Source organism: Saimiri boliviensis, chromosome 17 (assembly GCF_048565385.1).
Source record: "Saimiri boliviensis isolate mSaiBol1 chromosome 17, mSaiBol1.pri, whole genome shotgun sequence".
NCBI classification, from domain to species: domain Eukaryota; kingdom Metazoa; phylum Chordata; class Mammalia; order Primates; family Cebidae; genus Saimiri; species Saimiri boliviensis.
In genome coordinates this window covers 2064330-2082534 of record NC_133465.1, presented here as the reverse complement: position 1 = coordinate 2082534, position 18205 = coordinate 2064330, and the positions used below count along the sequence as shown (strand labels likewise).

Sequence of the window (18205 nt, the reverse complement as noted above, 5' to 3'; positions counted from 1 at the left end):
ATGGAAAAATATTTTTCAAAATGTTGTGGATGACATACTTTATAGTTTTATTGTCTGGAATGCTAAAAACTATTAATTGGATTACTTTTACAAAGTAATTGCTTTTCATTTTTTTTTCTTTTATTTTTTTTTGAGACAGAGTTTCGCTCTTGTTACCCAGGCTGGAGTGCAATGGCGCGATCTCGGCTCACCGCAAACTCCGCCTCCTGGGCTCAAGCAATTCTCCTGCCTCAGCCTCCTGAGTAGCTGGGATTACAGGCACACGCCACCATGCCCAGCTAATTTTTTGTATTTTTAGTAGAGACGGGGTTTCACCATGTTGACCAGGATGGTCTCGATCTCTCAACCTCGTGATCCACCCGCCTCGGCTTCCCAAAGTGCTGGGATTACAGGCTTGAGCCACTGCGCCCGGCCCTTTTTTTTTTTTTTTTTTTTTTTTTTTTTTGAGATAAGGTCTTGCTTTGTTACCCAGGCTGGCTGGAGTAGTGCAGTGGTGTGCTCATGGCTTACTGCAGCCTCGACCCCCCCAGCTCAAGTGATCCTCCTACCTTAGGCCTCTGTGTAACCACCAAGCGTACAGTACCGCACCTGGCTAATTTTTTATGTGTGTTTTGTAGAGACAGGGTTTCGCTATGTTGCCCAGGCTGGTCTCAAACTTCTGAGCTCAAGTGTTCTGCCCACCTTGTTCTCCCAGAGTGCTGGAATTACATGCATGAGCCACCATGCCCCTGCCTAGTAATTGCGTCTTGACATTGGATTTAAAAATCACTTTGTGCCTGTAATCCTAGCACTTTGGGAGGCTAAGGCGGGTGGATTGCTTGAATCCAGGAGTTCGAGACCAGCCTGGGCAACATGGCAAAAACCCCTCTCTGATAAAAATAACAAAATTTAGCTGAGTATAGTGCATGCGCATGTAATGCTTGGGAGGCTGAGGCATGAGAATTGCCTGAACCTGGGAGGCCGAGATTTCAATGAGCTGAGATCAAGCCATTGCACTACAACCTGGGTAACCAGAGTGAAATAGTTATCTCAAAAGAAAATTGACCACCTTGGTCAGTGGCTAATGCCTTTTTTCTTAATAGGATAGCTGGAGGAAAGAGAGAAAGAGGATAACTTGGTAGAAGTTGGCATCTGTCACTTAATATACAACAATTTTTGGTTGAGCGCAATGGCTCACTCCTGTAATCACAGTACTTTGGGAGGCTGAGACAGGAGGATCACTTGAGGCTGGGAGTTTGAGACTAGCCTGAGCAATATAGCAAGATTTGTTTGTCTGTATTAAAATTTAAAATGGGGAGAAGTGGAGTAGCTGCCAAATTGAATTTGAAGCTGCTGCCAGGAGCACATTTGTTTCGTTTGTCATTTTCTTTTTTTTTGAGGTGGAGTTTCACTCTTGTCACCCAGGCTGGAGTGCAGTGGTATGATCTCGGCTCACTGCAACCTCTGCCTCCTGGGTTCAAACTTTTCCCCTGCCTCAGTCTCCTGAATAGCTGGTATTACAGGTACCTACCATCACACCTGGCTAATTTTTGTATACTTAGTAGAGATGGTGTTTTGCCGTGTTGCTCAGGCTAGTCTTGAACTCCTGAGCTCAAGTGAGCCACCTGCTTCAGCCCTCAAAGTGCTGGGATTACAGTTTTGAGCCACCATGCTCGCCCTCTGTATCTTAAAAACAATGAAGAGAACAGTGATCATCACTTGGAAGAGGGAAAGGTGCCTTGAACAATGTTTCTTAGACTTCAGGGAGGCAAATACTCTAACAGAATGTGAAAAATCCTGTCCCAGGCTAAAGAAAGCAAATTCCTTCATCTGTCTTCATAGTGTTTCTTCTCTTAGATTCTTGTGATTGATCATAGAGAACAATTTTGCTAGGTTGCTGTGACTCTAGAGGCTGAGTTTGGGGCAACCAGGGACACATGTATCTGCATTTTTATAATTTTTGAGAGTTTGACTTGTACTCCTTGCCTTAATAGTTTGGAGACGTACCACTGTCATTGGAAGCAGAAGATCTGCTGTGTTATATACTTACCATGGGAGAAAGGGAAGACACTTCCTAGGTTTAAATCCCAGTTCAGAGCCAGGCATGGTGGCCTAAGCCTATAATCCACCACTTTCAGGAGCTGAGGCAGGAGGACTTCTTACGACCAGTGTGGGCAACATCGTGAGTCCTTGTCTCTGCAAAAATTAAAAATTTAGCCAGGCGCAGCGGTGCACATCTGTGGTCCAGCTACTTGGGAGGCCGAGGTGGGAGGATCACCTGAGCCTGGGGAGAGTGAAGCCACAGTGAGCCATGATAATGCCACTGCACTCCAGCTTGGGCAACTCTGAAGACCCTGTCTCAAGGAAAAAAAAATTCCACCTCAAATATAGGGTAGTATATTCCAAGACACGGATTTAGAGAAGTTTTCTGACTGCATGTGGTGGCTCATACCTGTAATCCCAACACTTTGGGAAGCAGAGGCAGGTCGAATTCCTGAGATCACTTGAGCCCGGGAATTTGAGACCAGCCTAGGCAACATAGTGAAACCCTGTCTCTACAGGAAATAAATTTTTTAAAAAAATTACCCCGGTGTGGTGTCTTGTGCCTGTAATCCCTGCTACTTAGAAGGCTGAGATAGCGGGGCTCACTTGAGCCTGGGAGAGTGAGGCTGCATTGAAGCATGATCGTGCCACTACACTTTAGCCTAGGTGACAGTGAGACTCTATGTGAAAAAAAAATAAAAAAAAGGAGTTTTATTTTTTGCTGCACCTTTTTATTAAAAATTTAATACTTAAAAGAACAGAACAGCGATGATGATAATGATTTATTTATTTATTTTTTGGTGGTGGAGTCTCGCTCTGTTGCCCGGGCTAGAGTGCAGCCATGTGATCTTGGCTCATTGCAACATCACCTCCGAGGTTCAAGCAATTCTCCTACCTCACCCTCCCAAGTAGCTGGGACTGTAGGTGCATGCTGTCATACCTGGCTAATTTTTTTGTATTTTTAGTAGGTATGGGGTTTTACCGTATTGCTCAGGCTGGTCTTGAACTCCTGAGCTCAGGCAATCCCCCCACCTCAGCCTCCCAAAGTGCTAGGATTACAGGTGTGAGCCACTGCACCTGGCCAATTATTATTATTTTTTGAGACAGGGTCTAGCTCTGTCGCCCAGGCTGGAGTGCAGTGGTGCGATCTTGGCTCATTGCAACCTCTGCCTCCTAGGTTCAAGCGTTTCTTGTGCCTCAACTTCCCGAGTAGCTGGCATTATAGGCGTGCACCACCATCCCTGGCTAATTTTTGTATTTTTAATAGAGACAGGGTTTTGCCATGTTGGTGAGGCTGGTCTCAAACTCCTGACTACAAGTGATCCACCGGCCTCGGCCTCCCAAAGTGCTGGGATTACAGGGTGAGCTACCATGGCCAGCCTACAGTGATTATTTATATGCCTGCTACCTAGATTCAGCAATTGTTAGCATTTTATCAGATTTTCTTTATATGTATGTGTAGGTTTGTGTACATTTTATGATCCTGAAAAAACAAGTTTGGAATATTATGAAACTTCCAGTTAAAAATATGTTCATGACTGGGCATGGTAGCTCTTACCTGTAGTCCCTGAGCTTTGAGAGGCCAAGGCAGGAACATTCTTTGAACCCAAGGGTTCAAGACCAGCCTGGGCAACATGGTCAGACCTCGTATCTACAAAAAAATTTAAAAATTGGCCGGGCTCGGTGGCTCAAGCCTGTAATCCCAGCACTTTGGGAGGCTGAGGCGGGTGGATCACGAAGTCAAGAGATCGAGACCATCCTGGTCAACATGGTGAAACCCCGTCTCTACTAAAAATACAAAAAAATTAGCTGGGCATGGTGGCGCTTGCCTGTAATCCCAGCTACTCAGGAGGCTGAGGCAGGAGAATTGCCTGAACCCAGGAGGCGGAGGTTGCAGTGAGCTGAGATTGCGCCATTGCACTCCAGCCTGGGTAACGAGCGAAACTCCGTCTCAAAAAAAAAAATTAAAAAATTAACCAGGTGTGGTGGTATGTGCCTGTGGTCCTAACTACTTGGGAAACTGAGGCAGGAGGCTCTCTGGAGCCCAGGAGTTCCAGGTTATAGTGGGCTATTGTCAAGCCACGGCACTCCAGCCTGGGTGACAGAGCAAGACCCTGTCTCTAAAAATAAATAAATGAACAAATATATGTTTGTGAATTTCTCTGCAGGGTCCATATCTACTTAAATGTTGTGTGAAGCCGGGCGCGGTGGCTCAAGCCTGTAATCCCAGCACTTTGGGAGGCCGAGGCGGGTGGATCACGAGGTCGAGAGATCGAGACCATCCTGGTCAACATGGTGAAACCCCGTCTCTACTAAAAATACAAAAAATTAGCTGGGCATGGTGGCGTGTGCCTGTAATCCCAGCTACTCAGGAGGCTGAGGCAGGAGAATTGCCTGAACCCAGGAGGCGGAGGTTGCGGTGAGCCGAGATCGCGCCATTGCACTCCAGCCTGGGTAATAAGAGCGAAACTCCGTCTCAAAAAAAAAAAAAAAAAAAAAAAAATGTTGTGTGAAAAGGAACAGCGCTGCACTGAAGTCAAAAGGAGCATAATTTTTGCTTTTTTTTTACATCTGAAATGAGTTTGTCTTGTCTCCATGAAGTTTTCAACTCAGCTCACTGCTTGTACGGTCATTTGGGGATTTTCACCTTTTTGCACGTAGGCTTAACTATAAGGTGTTTTGAAACTTGTATCTGTTTTCTCTTTGTTTTAGATGATCCCTCTGATAAGCCACCCTGCCGAGGCTGCTCCACCTACCTCATGGAGCCTTATATCAAGTGTGCTGAATGTGGGCCACCTCCTTTTTTACTCTGCTTGCAGGTAACTCACTAATGCTAGCCTCTCCTAGCCTGGTTTTATGCTATTTTTTATGATGTAATATTTCAGAGATTACTGTCGACTGCTAAGGAGATCTATACCTTATTTAATCTATTCATTCCCATCTTTCATTGTACATTTTACCAGTGAAAGGTTGAGAAACAGAGCAGTTAGATGAGATAGACTGTTGATGATTCCACATCTGTGTTTGAACCTAATACTTGGCTGGGCGCACTGGCTCATGCCTGTAGTCCCAGCACTTTGGGAGACCGAGGCGGGTAGATCACCTGAGGTCAAGAGTTCAAGACCTGCCTGGCCAACATGGTGAAACCCTATCTCTACAAAAATACAAAAAATTTCAGCCAGGCATGATGGCAGATGCCTGTAATCCTAGCTACTCAAGAGGCTGAAGCAGGAGAATCACTTGAACCTAGGAGGTTGCAGTGAGCTGAGATCGCACCATTGTACTCCAGTCTGGGCAACAGAGCAAGACACTATATCAAAAGAAAAAAAAAAAAAAGGCTGGGTGCAGTGGCTCACACCTGTAATCCCAGCACTTTGGGAGGCCGAGGCGGGCAGTTCACCTGAGGTCAGGAGTTCAAGACCTGCCTGGCCAACATGGTGAAACCCTATCTCTACAAAAATACAAAAAATTTCGGCCAGGCATGATGGCAGATGCCTGTAATCCTAGCTACTCAAGAGGCTGAAGCAGGAGAATCGCTTGAACCTAGGAGGTTGCAGTGAGCTGAGATCGCACCATTGTACTCCAGTCTGGGCAACAGAGCAAGACAATATATCAAAAGAGGAAAAAAAAAAAAAAGGCTGGGTGCAGTGGCTCACACCTGTAATCCCAGCACTTTGGGAGGCCGAGGCGGGCAGTTCACCTGAGGTCAGGAGTTCAAGACCAGCCTAACCAACATGGAGAAACCCTGTCTCTCCTAAGAAATATAAGAATTAGCCAGGCATGGTGGTGCATGCCTGTAATCGAGCTACTTCGAAGGCTGAGGCAGGAGAATCACTTGAACTTGGGAGGTGGAGGTTGCGGTAGGCCGAGATCGCACCGTTGCATTCCATCCCAGGCAACAAGATTGAAACTTTGTCTTTAAAAAAAAAACAAAAAAAACTCCTGATACTTAACCCGTTGTTTTTTTTTTTTTTTTTTTTTTTTTTTTTTTTCCTGAAATGGAGTCTTGCTCTGTCACCCAGGCTGGAGTGCAGTGGTGCAATCTCAGCTCACTGCAACTTCTACCTCCTGGGTTCAAGTGATTCTCCTGCTAGCCTCTCCAGTAGCTGCAATTACAAGTGCATGCCATCACACCCAGCTAATTTTTCATATTTTTGGTAGAGATGGGGTTTCACCATGTTGGCCAGGCTGGTCTTGAACTTCTGACCTCAAGTAATCCATTTGCCTCCGCCTCCCAAAGTGCTGGGATTATAGGCGTGAGCCACCGTGCCTGGCCATAACACTGTTTTGTAAGTAAATTTAAAGTATTGAAATTACAGGAAACAGAACTGGAAGATTATTCCTTTTGATGACACTGTTTATTGTCTTGTTGAACACTGATCTCTGTACAGATGACAAAGGAAGGAACAATTTTTGTAGGTGATAATGATAGTAATAATACTAATTATAAGTACTTACTCTGTACCAGGTACTACTTTGAGTACTTTATGTGAATTAACCTTTATTTTATTTTATTTTTTTTTTGAGACGGAGTTTCACTCTTGTTACCCAGGCTGGAGTGCAATGGCGCGATCTCGGCTCACCGCAACCTCCGCCTCCTGGGTTCAGGCAATTCTCCTGTCTCAGCCTCCTGCGTAGCTGGGATTACAGGCCCGCGCCACCATGCCCAGCTAATTTTTTTTTGTATTTTTCGTAGAGACGGGGTTTCACAATGTTGACCAGGATGGTCTCGATCTCTTGACCTTGTGATCCACCCACCTCGGCCTCCCAAAGTGCTGGGATTACAGGCTTGAGCCACCACGCCCGGCCGTGAATTAACCTTTAAATCATTACTGTAATCCTATGAAGTACCTATGATTAGTATTCCCATTTTATAGATGAAGAAATTTAGGCTAAGAGAGGTTAAGTCACTTGTTCAAGGTCACATGGCAAATACCATATTTTATCAGCTCTAAGACACTATTGATTATAAGAAGTTCCTCAATTTCAGAAATGTTAAAATGTAAAAATGGCTGATGAAAGTTGTGATTACTTTTGATTATAAGATGAATCTTGATTTCAGAGAGTTTTTTTTTTTGACACAGGGTTGCACTGTGTCGCCTAAGCTGGAGCGCAGTGGCACGATCAGGGCTCAGTGCCACTGCTGTCTTCTCCCAGGCTCAAGCAATCCTTCCACCTCAGCTTCCCAAGTATCTGGGACTACAAGTTCGTTTCACCATGCCCAGCTAATTTTTTTTTTTCTTTTTGGAGAGACAAGGTCTCATCATGTTTGCCCAGGCTGGTCTGGAACTCTTGAGCTCGAGCAGTCCTACCACCTCAGTCTCCTAGAGTGTAAGGATTTTAGGCATGAGCCTACTTCAGAGACTTTTGATTTTTCATTTAAAAAAAGTTAAAGAATGTTTTTTAGAGATGTAGCGTTGCCCTGCTGCTCAGGCTGGAGTGCAGTGGTGTAATCATAGCTCACTGCAGTCTCAAACTCCTGGGCTCAATGATCCTCCTGCCTTAGCCTTCCCTGAGTAGCTAGGACTACGGGCACAAGCCATAATACGCAGCCTAGAGTTTAAAATATGCAAAAATATTTATCTTAGAATGGCTGAAAGACAGTTACAGAGCCAGGACTCAAATTTAGGCTGTGTGATTCCAGGGCATACGCTCTTCTCAAAGAGATGTCTTAGGAAAAAGTCTGTTTTTCAGACTTGTTTTTTCTCTGTGAGGGCTGCTGATAAGCTGTGATCATGATTCTACCTTTTGATTGCAGCTGCAGACAAGATTAAATTAATCCTTAAAAACTTGTCAAGAAGTGGTGTGGTAGTCCACACCTGTAATCCCAGCACTTTGGGAAACTGAGATACAAGGATCCCTTGAGACCAGGAGTTCAAGACTGCAGTGAGCTATGATGGTGCCGCTACACTTTTGCTTGGGTGACAGAGTGAGACCCTGTCTCCAAAAATAAAATTAAAAAAACCCAAACTTGTCAGAAGAATAACACAAAGTACCTTCTGTCTTTTAAGAAAATAGCTTTTGCTAACTTAGTTTTTCTTTCTTTGCAGTGTTTCACTCGAGGGTTTGAGTACAAGAAACATCAAAGCGATCATACTTATGAAATAATGGTAATGATGAAGTTGCTGGGAATTTCTGTTCATTTTTTTCAAGTATTAGACTGGGAAGTAGTTTCGCTTTTTTTTTTTTTATTGCATTTTAGGTTTTGGGGTACATGTGAAGAACATGCAAGATTGTTGCATAGGTACACACATGGCAGTGTGGTTTTCTGCCTTCCGTCCCCTTGCCTGTCCCTGTCATTTCTCCCTATGCTTTCTCTTCCCACCTCCCCACCCCCCGTCCCTCCCCCATTTCCCCCCAACGGACCCCAGTGTGTAGTGCTCCCCTCCCTGTGTCCATGTGTTCTCATTGTTCCGCTTTTTTTTTTTTTTTTAAGTGCTCTTGAACTTCAGCGAATTGGTTTTCTTAATCTTTATCTTTACCTTTTCTCTTTTTCTGAAATAGGTAATTAGTATCCAATAAGTTTTTTAGGGTTTTGTGGATCTATCAAGGTATTTGAACACAAAAATAGTTTTATATTCTCAATTTTTGTTTCAAATTTTAAGTATTCAAAGGAAATACTTTTGATAGGAAGATAACAAGTATGCTGCCTTTTAGGCTCATTGATAAACGTAGACAATGTGTTGTTACTGTGTGCTAATGGTATTTTTATGTGGTTCACGTGGACTGTGGTGCTAATGTTGAACAATTCATTCCCTTGCCTTGGGGAAATCAGTTACCTCTGAGAGTTAAGTGAATACAGCAAATGGGTTAATACATAAAATCACTGATGAGGCAGACAGATTTATAAGCCAGAATAAGACTTGGCTATAGATTAATTGTACTGCCACCTTTAAAGAAGGAATGAGTGTTCGTAGTGTCCTTCCAAGTGGGTGGTTTAATAGGCCAAAGTGAATATCTAGTCTGCTTGACAGGTATATATGCCTTTGTCAAGATAGTTTTGTTAGCCAGGCGCAGTAGCTGTAATCCCAGCACTTCCAGAGGCTGAGTTGGGTGGATCACTTGAAGTCAGGAGTTTGAGACCAGCCTGGTCAATATATGGTGAAACACTGTCACTACTAAAAATACAAAAATAGCCAGGTGTGGTGTTGTGCACCTGTAGTTCCAGCTACCTGGGTGTCTGAGGCAGGAGAATCACTTGAACCCGGGAGGCAGAGATTACAGTGAGCCAAGATCGTGCCACTGTACTCCAGCCTGGGTGACAGAGTGAGACTTCGTATCAAAAAAAAAAAAACCAAAAACAAAAAAGAAAAGATCATTTTGTTAGTTATCAGAGCATATTAAGCATGTAACTAAATCTCCTCCTGCAGTTTTCTGACATTTGGCCTCCATGCAGTTTTTCTTATAGGAAAGGATGCTGGCAGGCTTGACGGTTAAAATTTCACATAATAGATTAATCTATATTAGTTTTCTATTGATGCTGTAACAAATTACCCAAAATTAGATGTCTTAAGACAACACAAATTTGTCTCACAGTTCTGTGGGTCAGAAGATTATCAGGCTCAGCTGGTTTGCTGCAGGTTCCATAAGGCTGATATGAAAATGTTGGCCAGCCTGGGCCCTCACCTGGAGGCCTTGGGGGAGAATCCACTTTTAGGTTCTTTCAGGTTGTTGTCAGAATTCGCTGCCTTAAGGTTTTAGGAATGAGACCGCTGTTTTGGCCAGGGCCTGTTCTCCGCTCCACAGGCTGTCTGCACTCCCTGGTTCCTGGCCCCCTTTCTCCATTCTCAAAGCTAGGAGCACAGGAAGTCCTCGAGGTTGTTGATGAAATCACGGAATCTCTGTGACCTTTCCTATTGCCTTGTCTTTCCTGTTCTAGATCGTTAGGAGTGATTCTTCTGCTTTCCTCTTCTACTTTGAGACAGGGTCTCACTCTTATTATCCAGGCTAAAGAGCGGTGGCACTATCACAGCTCACTGTAACCTCGACCTCCCAGGCTTAAGCTATCCTCCTCCCTCAGCCACCTGACTAGCTGGGACTATAGGCACAAGCCACCATGCCTGGCTAATTTTTTTTTTTTTGAGACGGAGTTTCACTCTTGTTACCCAGGCTGGAGTGCAATGGCGTGATCTCGGCTCACCGCAACCTCCGCCTCCTGGGTTCAGGCAATTCTCTTGCGTCAACCTCCTGAGTAGCTGGGACTACAGGCACGTGCCACCATGCCCAGCTAATGTTTTGTGTTTTTAGTAGAGATGGGTTTTCACCGTGTTGACCAGGATGGTCTCGATCTCTTGATCCACCCGCCTCGGCCTCCCAAAGTGCTGGGATTACAGGCTTGAGCCACTGTGCCCGGCGCCTGGCTAATTTTTAATTTTTTTAAATAGAGACGAGGCTCTCTGTGTTACCCAGGCTGGTCTTGAACTCCTGGGCTCAAGCAATCCTCCCACCTCAACCCTCAACCTCCCAAAGTGCTGGGATTATAGGTGTGAGCCACCACAGCAGACTCTTAACTGTGTTTAAGGCCTCATGTGGATTACATTGGGCCCATCTGGGTAATCCAGGATAATCTCTCTACTTTGAGGTCAACTGATTAGTAACCTTTATTCCATCTGTAAAGTCCTTTCCCAGCACTACCTGGTTAGTGTTTGATGGAATAATCAGAAAACAGAAATCTTAGGATGAGGGGAACATCTTTATTTTTATTTATTTATTTAAAAAAATGGAGACAGGGTTTCTTCATGTTACCCAGGCTGGTCTTGAACACCTGGGCTCAAGTGATCCTCCCACCTTGGCCTCCCAAAGTGCTGGAATTACCCACATGAGCCACCATACCCAGCCAGGGAACATCTTTAGAATTGGGCCTCTTATAGAACTGTAGTATATTTATTTCCGTCTCCTAAAAGTTTAAAAAGGGTGACTCAGCATCTCTGAGCCTGGTTATTGGTGGGGTCCTATTAAAATGCGTTTCTGGGTTTATAATATTCAGGGTCAGATTCTAGGCCACAATCAATTAATCAAAGAACTAGTTAGAGTTTTTGGGAGCCAACTAGTTATCCTTCTATCCGTGTCTAAACAATTTCAGTCTTTTAACTAATGGCTTCAGTAATTTTAAGACTTGGAATAATTTTTTCCCCCTTTAATTACAAAAATGAAGGGTTAGACTGTTTAAAGGAGATTTAATTTTACCAAGGTTATCATATCTTCAGAAAGCTGGTTTATTTTTCTGAAATTAATACAAGAATACATAGAGCCAGAATACAAATTCATTCATTCATATTGTGAAATAATTCCTTAAGGGATAATTCAGTATAACTTGGGTAGGTTGGTAGTCATGCTTATTCACCGTGGGAAAGCTGACCATGAGCTTTCTTTAGCTATTCTGGGCATTGTGTCTTCTGCATAATGCTGAAAGTACTGACTAAGTTTCACTCCAAATCCACTTAGTTCTGATTACATCATCCTTTTCTCACATATTCAACACCCATACAGTCACATTTCAGAGTACTGTCCTTTAATTTGGGGAGCTTTTGGGGTTACTAATACTTTCTTTTCGTGGCCAACTTTATTTATTCCCAGTGACTCTTCCTTTCTATAGGAATGATGACCAGATTTTAGCTTTCTACACAAAACTAGATTTTTTTTGCATATGAAGCCTTAGATAACTTTAAATGTTTTTCAGTACTTTTGTCATGTCACAGTGCTGTATTTTTGGGAGTTACTCATGCTGTGGTAGGTGGTGCGTTCACCAGGATTTTCTGAGTTCTATGCCTATTTTTATCTTGTAATTCTTAGAACCTTGAACAAGTTAAGGCAGCTGTTTCTGCCACACCCTTTTATACCAGTGATTCTTAAACTTTAGTACCTAAGAATCGCCTGGGAGCTGCTTTTTTTTGAGAGGAGTTTTACTCTTGTTGCCCAGGCTTTAGTGCAGTGGTGCAATCTCAGCTCACTGCAACCTCTACCTCCCAGGTTCAAGCAATTTTCCTACCTCAGCCTCCCCAGTAGCTGGCATTACAGGCATGCATCACCACACTCAGCTAATATTTTTGTATTTTTAGTAGAGAAGGTTTCACCACCTTGGCCAGGCTGGTCTCGAACTCCTGACCTCAGGTGATCCACCCGCCTCAGCCTTCCAAAGTGCTAGGATTACATGTGAGAGCCACTGTGCCCGGCTGGCAGCTTCTTATAAATGTAGATTTCTAGGCTCTGCTGTGAGAGATTGTGGTTCAGAAGGGCTGAGGTTTGGTCTAGGAGTTAAATAATATTAATCAAACTTTATGTAAAACTGCCTTGTGCCTTTTTTGGTGTGTCTGTGGTGTAGAAAGTTTTTATTGTTTATCTCACAGTAAAGTTGTTTGAGGAGCAATTAACTTTCTAGAATACAGTTTTACAAATAACATTCTCTTCAACTAATGTGAGAGTTGTCATTTACATGTCTTTTGTACTTGCTGGATTGAGAGTGATTATGAATTTAGTATAAACATAGACTCTGAAATTTCTTTCTTGGATTTTATAATACCTCATATGCTAGACATATTCATAGTATATGCTTAGATGAAAGTGTGTTGCTTACTGGTAGCGTAATTTCACAAATAATAACAAATTTTTTTGTCATTAGCAAAAGGTATAACAAGTTCTAAGTGCCTGTGTAATCTGAAGACCTTTTGTGTCATCATTTTTTTTTTCTTCTTGTTATAGAAAACTTCAGGTATACACAAAAGAGAATGATATTTGGTTATCTATTGCTATGCAACAACTATCTCAAAACTTCATCCTTAAAAGTAATCATTTTATTATCTCCCACAGTTTTGTGGGTCAGGCATTCAGATTAGGCACAGTGAGGGTGGCTCTTGGTTTCACATGATGTACTCAGGCTGAAAGTCCCAAGAGGCATTTAATATAGACATAGACACTGCAGTTTCTCTCTTGGATCTCGTAATACCTCATCTGCTAAGCATATTCATAGTATGTGCTTAAATGAAAATGTGGTCACCATTGTAACCAGCTATCACATAGTAGTAATTAATTTCCGTTTACCCATTACTAGCTCTTAAAATTACTGACTCATGGCCAATCTTACTTCATCTAAACCATAACCTTTCTAGATTATTTTGAAGCAAATACCCTAGACAGTATATCATTTCATCTTTGTTTCATTAGGTTTCTAAGTAAATCTAGTCACTTTTCGCATTCCTCCAGTCATTTCATAAAGGCTTAATATCTAAAACGCCTGCTGCCCTTTTCACCCTGAAACAGTCACTGTTCTGATTTTTTTTTTTTTTAGATGGAATTTTGCTCTTGTTGCCTAGGCTGGAGTACAGTGGCGCGATCTCAGCTCACCACAACCTCTGCCTCACAGGTTCAAGTGATTCTTCTGTCTTAGCCTCCTGAGTGGCGGGGATTAAAGGTGTCCGCCATTACGCCTGGCTAATTTTTGGTATTTTTGGTATTTTTAGTAGAGACTGGATTTTACCATGTTGGCTAGGCTGGTCTCAAACTCCTGACCTCAGGTGATCTGGCTACCTCAGCCTCCCAAAGTGCTGGGATTACAGGCATGAGCCACCATGCCCAGCCTGATTTTTTTTTTTTTTTTTAATCAGCATAGATTGGTTTTGCATATTCTAGAACTGCATATAAATGGAATCATACTGTATGTATACTTTTGTTGTTTCTGGTTTCTTTGGCTCAGCATGTTTTTGAGTTTTATCCATGTGTGCGTTAACTAATACATTTGCTACTAACCATTTCTTTTCATTACTGAGTAATACTCTATTGTGTGAATGTAACAGTTTTTTATCCATTCTCGCTTTGATGGGCACCTGGGCATTGCCCAGGTTTGGGCTGTTGTGAATAAAGCTGCAATGAATAGTCCTGTTTAAAGCTTTCTATGCACATATGTTTTCATTGTTTTATGGATAAATACCTAGGAGTGGAATCGCTGGGTCATAGAGTAAATGATTGTTTAACTTTTAATAACATGATTGACAAGTTTTCCAAAGCAGTTGTATCATTTTACTCCTCTGTTGACAATATATGAGAGTTCTGATTGCTTCATGTGCTTGCCAGCATTTGACATTGTCCATTTCCATTTCCTTCATTTTAGCTATTTTAGTCAGTGTAGTGTGGTATTATAATTTTTTTTTTTAACTTTTTGGAGTTTGTTTAATTCAGATTCAAGTAAGATTCATACATTCCAGTTTTCCAGTTGGTTGCCTCTTACATATTTTCTATTCTGTATGGGTTTTCCCTCCCTTTCTCTCATTTCTTTTTTTTTTTTTTTTTTTTTTTTTTTTGGTCTTATTTTGGAATGATTTTTTGTATTTTTTAAATTTTATTTTCTTAAATATATAGAAAAATAGAAATGGAGTTTTCCGATGTTGTCCAGGCTGGTCTGAAACTCCTGGACTTAAGAGATCTGCCCACCTTTGCCTCCCAAAGTGCTAGATTACAGGTGTGAGCCATCGTGCCCAGCCAGTTTTAGGTTTACTGACTTTGCAAACATAGTACAGAGAGTTCCCATATGCCCTTCATCCTGCTTCCCCAAATGTTAACATCTTACGTTATAGTACATTTGTCAAAATTAAGAAATGAACATTGGCTGGGTGTGGTAGCTCTTTCCTGTAACTCACTTTGAGAGGCTGTGGTAGGAGAATCGTTTGAGTCCAGGAGTTTGAGACCAGCCTGGGCAATCTAGCGAGACCCCCATTGCTACAGAAAAATTTTAAAATTAGGTGGGTCTGGCCGGGCGCGGTGGCTCACGCCTGTAATCCCAGCACTTTGGGAGGCCGAGGTGGGTGGATCATGAGGTCAAGAGATTGAGACCATCCTGGTCAACATGGTGAAACCCCGTCTCTACTAAAAATATAAAAAATTAGCTGGGCATGGTGGCACGTGCCTGTAATCCCAGCTACTCAGGAGGCTGAGGCAGGAGAATTGCCTGAACCCAGGAGGCAGAGGTTGCGGTGAGCCGAGATTGCGCCATTGCACTCCAGCCTGGGTAACAAGAGCAAAACTCTGTCTCCAAAAAAAAAATTAGGTGGGTGTGGTTGCACATGCTTGTATTCTTAGCTACTTGGGTTGGGGAGGCAGGAGGATTGCTTGAGTTCAGGAGTTTGAGGTTGCAGTGAGCCATGTTCACACCAGTGCACTCCAGCCTGGTCGACACAGCAAGACCGTATCTCAAAAAACGGAAAAAAGAAATGAACATTGCTGTAATACTAGTAACTATAGATTTTACTCAGATTTCTCTGGATTTTCCCCAAATGTCCTTTTCTGTTCCAGTATCCAACTGGGGATCCCACATTGCATTTAGTCATCATGTTTTCTCCAATCTGTGACAGTTTCTTAGGTTTTCCTCTTTTGTGACCTTGACAGGTTGAAGTGTGTTTTGTACAGTGTCTCTCAATTTTATCTTCATAGGTTTGATACTTTACCATGATTAGATTTGGATGATGGGTGTTTAGGTGGAAGATCACAGAGTTAAGTGCCTTCTCATTTTACTGTGTCAGATCAACACTGGTGATGTTAAAAAAAAAAAATGAGCAACTGCCGGGTGCGGTGGCTCACGCCTATAATCCCAGCACTTTGGGAGGCTGAGGTGGGTGGATCACGAGGTCAAGAGATCGAGACCATCCTGGTCAACATGGTGAAACCCCGTCTCTACTAAAAATACAAAAAATTAGCTGGACATGGTGGCGCGTGCCTGTAATCCCAGCTACTCAGGAGGCTGAGGCAGGAGAATTGCTTGAACCCAGGAGGCGGAGGTTGCGGTGAGCCGAGATCGTACCATTGCACTCCAGCCTGGGCAACAAGAGTGAAACTCTGTCTCAAAAAAAAAAAAAAAAAAATGAGCAACCAGACACAAGAGATGCATGATGCAGGGTGTGTGTAGAAAGGGGCACAGAGCTTTCCTGTCCTCTCTGGGTACACACCCTCCAAGTATTCAGCAATTCGGAAGCTTCTCTCTATCATTTCTTATTATTTGTTTGATTTTTAAAAACTAGATTGTCTGTCTTACAGATGTTAGTACAGTCTGGATTTTGTTGATTAATGTGTTCCTCTGTCTTCTTTGTTTCCTATAAATTAGTAGTTACATTTAATGACTACTTCAGATTCTTTTAGGATCATTGTCTGGATCTGCTCATTCACCAAGGATTGCAAAACATTAATCTTAATTCTATCACCCATTTTAATTTATGAGTTAAAAATTTCTCATTATGTGGTCCCTCTGAATAAAGTTTGTACAGGAAAGGAAAGATAAATGGTGATTACTTCCCACTTACTATGTTTGAGAATATGCATTGGCTCCTTAGCAACCTCCACATATTTAAAATATTTGCTGTGTTTCAGTCCTTTGTGATTATTATCCTTATTGATGCTCAAAATACTCCATTTTTAGGTAACAGAAACCTCTGTAAGTTGACTTCTGAATCTTTTTGATATGACCTTTATAGTCTTTAAGAGCTTCTTTGCTGCTGGGCACGGTGGGTCACACCTGTAATCCCAGCACTTTGGGAGGCTGAGGGTGGATGACCTGAGGTCAGGAGTTTGAGACCAGCCTGACCAACATTGGAGAAACCCTGTCTCTACTAAAGATACAAAATTAGCTGGGCGTGGTGGCGCATTCCTGTAATCCCAGCTACTCAGGAGGCTGAGGCAGGAGAAACACTTCAACCTGGGAGGCGGAGGTTGCAGCCCCATTGCTCTCCAGGTTAGGCAGCAAGAGCAAAACTTTGTCTCAAAAAAAAGAAGAGCTTTGCTTTTTCAGTATGACAGAGTGTTCTAGTCTGGTCTTGTACATTTCCTGACCCAGACCTGGAATTAGCTTTTTCTTTAAGGAGTCCTGGTTCCTTTTAGTTGGATAGTATTTAAAGACTACAAACTGGGTAGTAGAAGTGCTCATTGCTAGTGGGTCGGTCATTTTTTCTAGACTTTTTCAATGAACAGTGTTAAGAAATTATGAGTGAGTTCATAATAAAAGTTTAAATATAAGACCACAAGGGTTTTCTTTGTTTGTTTCTTGTTTTTTTTTTTTTCAGACAGAGTTTCTTGCCCAGGCTGGAGTGCAGTGGTGCAGTCTCGACTCACTGCAGACTCTACCTCCTGGGTTCAACAGATCCTCCCGCCTAAGCCTGCCAAGTAGCCGGAACCACTGGCGGCAACCACCATGGCCAGCTAATTTTTGTAGTTTATGTAGAGACAGGGTTTTGCCATGTTGCCCAGGCTGGTCTTGAACTCCTGAGCTCAAGCAGTCCACCCACCCAGGTCTCCCAAAGTGCTGGGACCACAGGTATGGGCCAGCACTCCCAGCTCATTTTTGTAGTTTTTGTAGAGATGGGGTTTTGCTATGTTGCCCAGGCTGGTCTCAAACCTCTGAGCTCAAAAAATCCACCCATCTAGGGCTCCCAACATGCTGTGATTACAGGCATGAGCCACCATGCCTGGCCAACTACAAGGTTTTTGTATAACCTCTCAGATCTTACAGCTAGATTTTTTTTTTCTTCAATCCAAAAATTACACTTGAGTAACACTAGCCAACGTAATTATTTATTTGATTTACCTCATAACCTATACACATATAGTAATTTAAAAATAACTGTCAATACTAAAGAATGATTTAAGATTTGGCAATTTCTTTTGTTTTGGAGGTATATCCTACTTAGAGATATTTAGTAAAATTACAGTGTTTCAAAATCACTTGAAATAGTTTCTTTCTGTGTGTTTATGCCTTCAAATTGATTTCCAAGTTTGTTACATTTTGCGTTTTATTCTTAAGATTTTGAAATTTATTTTTATTTTTTGGGACAGAGTCTCGCTCTGTTGCCCATACTGGAGGGCAGTGGTACAATCTTGGCTCGCTGCAACCTCTGCCTTCTGGGGTTCAAGCAGTTCTCCTGCCTCAGCCTCCCGAGTAGCTGGGACTACAGGTGTGTGCCACCACACCTGGCTAATTTTTGTATTTTTAGTAGAAATGGGGTTTCACCATTTCTATGGGGTTGGCCAGCCTCTTCTTGAACTCCAGACCAATCAGAAAAGTCTGGCTTTTATCCCTCTTCTTTCTACCCTGTTCTCTTTCTTCTTCCCCATAGGTAACCTTTTTTTAAAAAAATGTGTGGTTTATTCTTCCATTTAAAAAAATACGTACATAGTTGTATTTTCCTCTTTCTTAGCTAAATGGGAACAT

At 42.6% G+C, this 18205-nt stretch overlaps 1 protein-coding gene across 4 annotated transcripts in view; it reads left to right on the top strand.

The window, feature by feature from the left end:
- The window catches only part of TADA2A (transcriptional adaptor 2A), an 81015-nt gene that overhangs the window by 15111 nt on the left and 47699 nt on the right, over window positions 1–18205 (top strand). For 3 of the 4 annotated variants that reach the window (XM_039476805.2, XM_074388058.1, XM_074388056.1), the window contains 2 exons: window positions 4735–4841; window positions 8073–8132. In XM_039476805.2, the coding sequence (XP_039332739.1) occupies window positions 4735–4841; window positions 8073–8132 (167 nt within the window). The remainder of the gene's footprint in view (window positions 1–4734; window positions 4842–8072; window positions 8133–18205) is intronic. The other variant, XM_074388057.1, reaches the window with a different exon arrangement.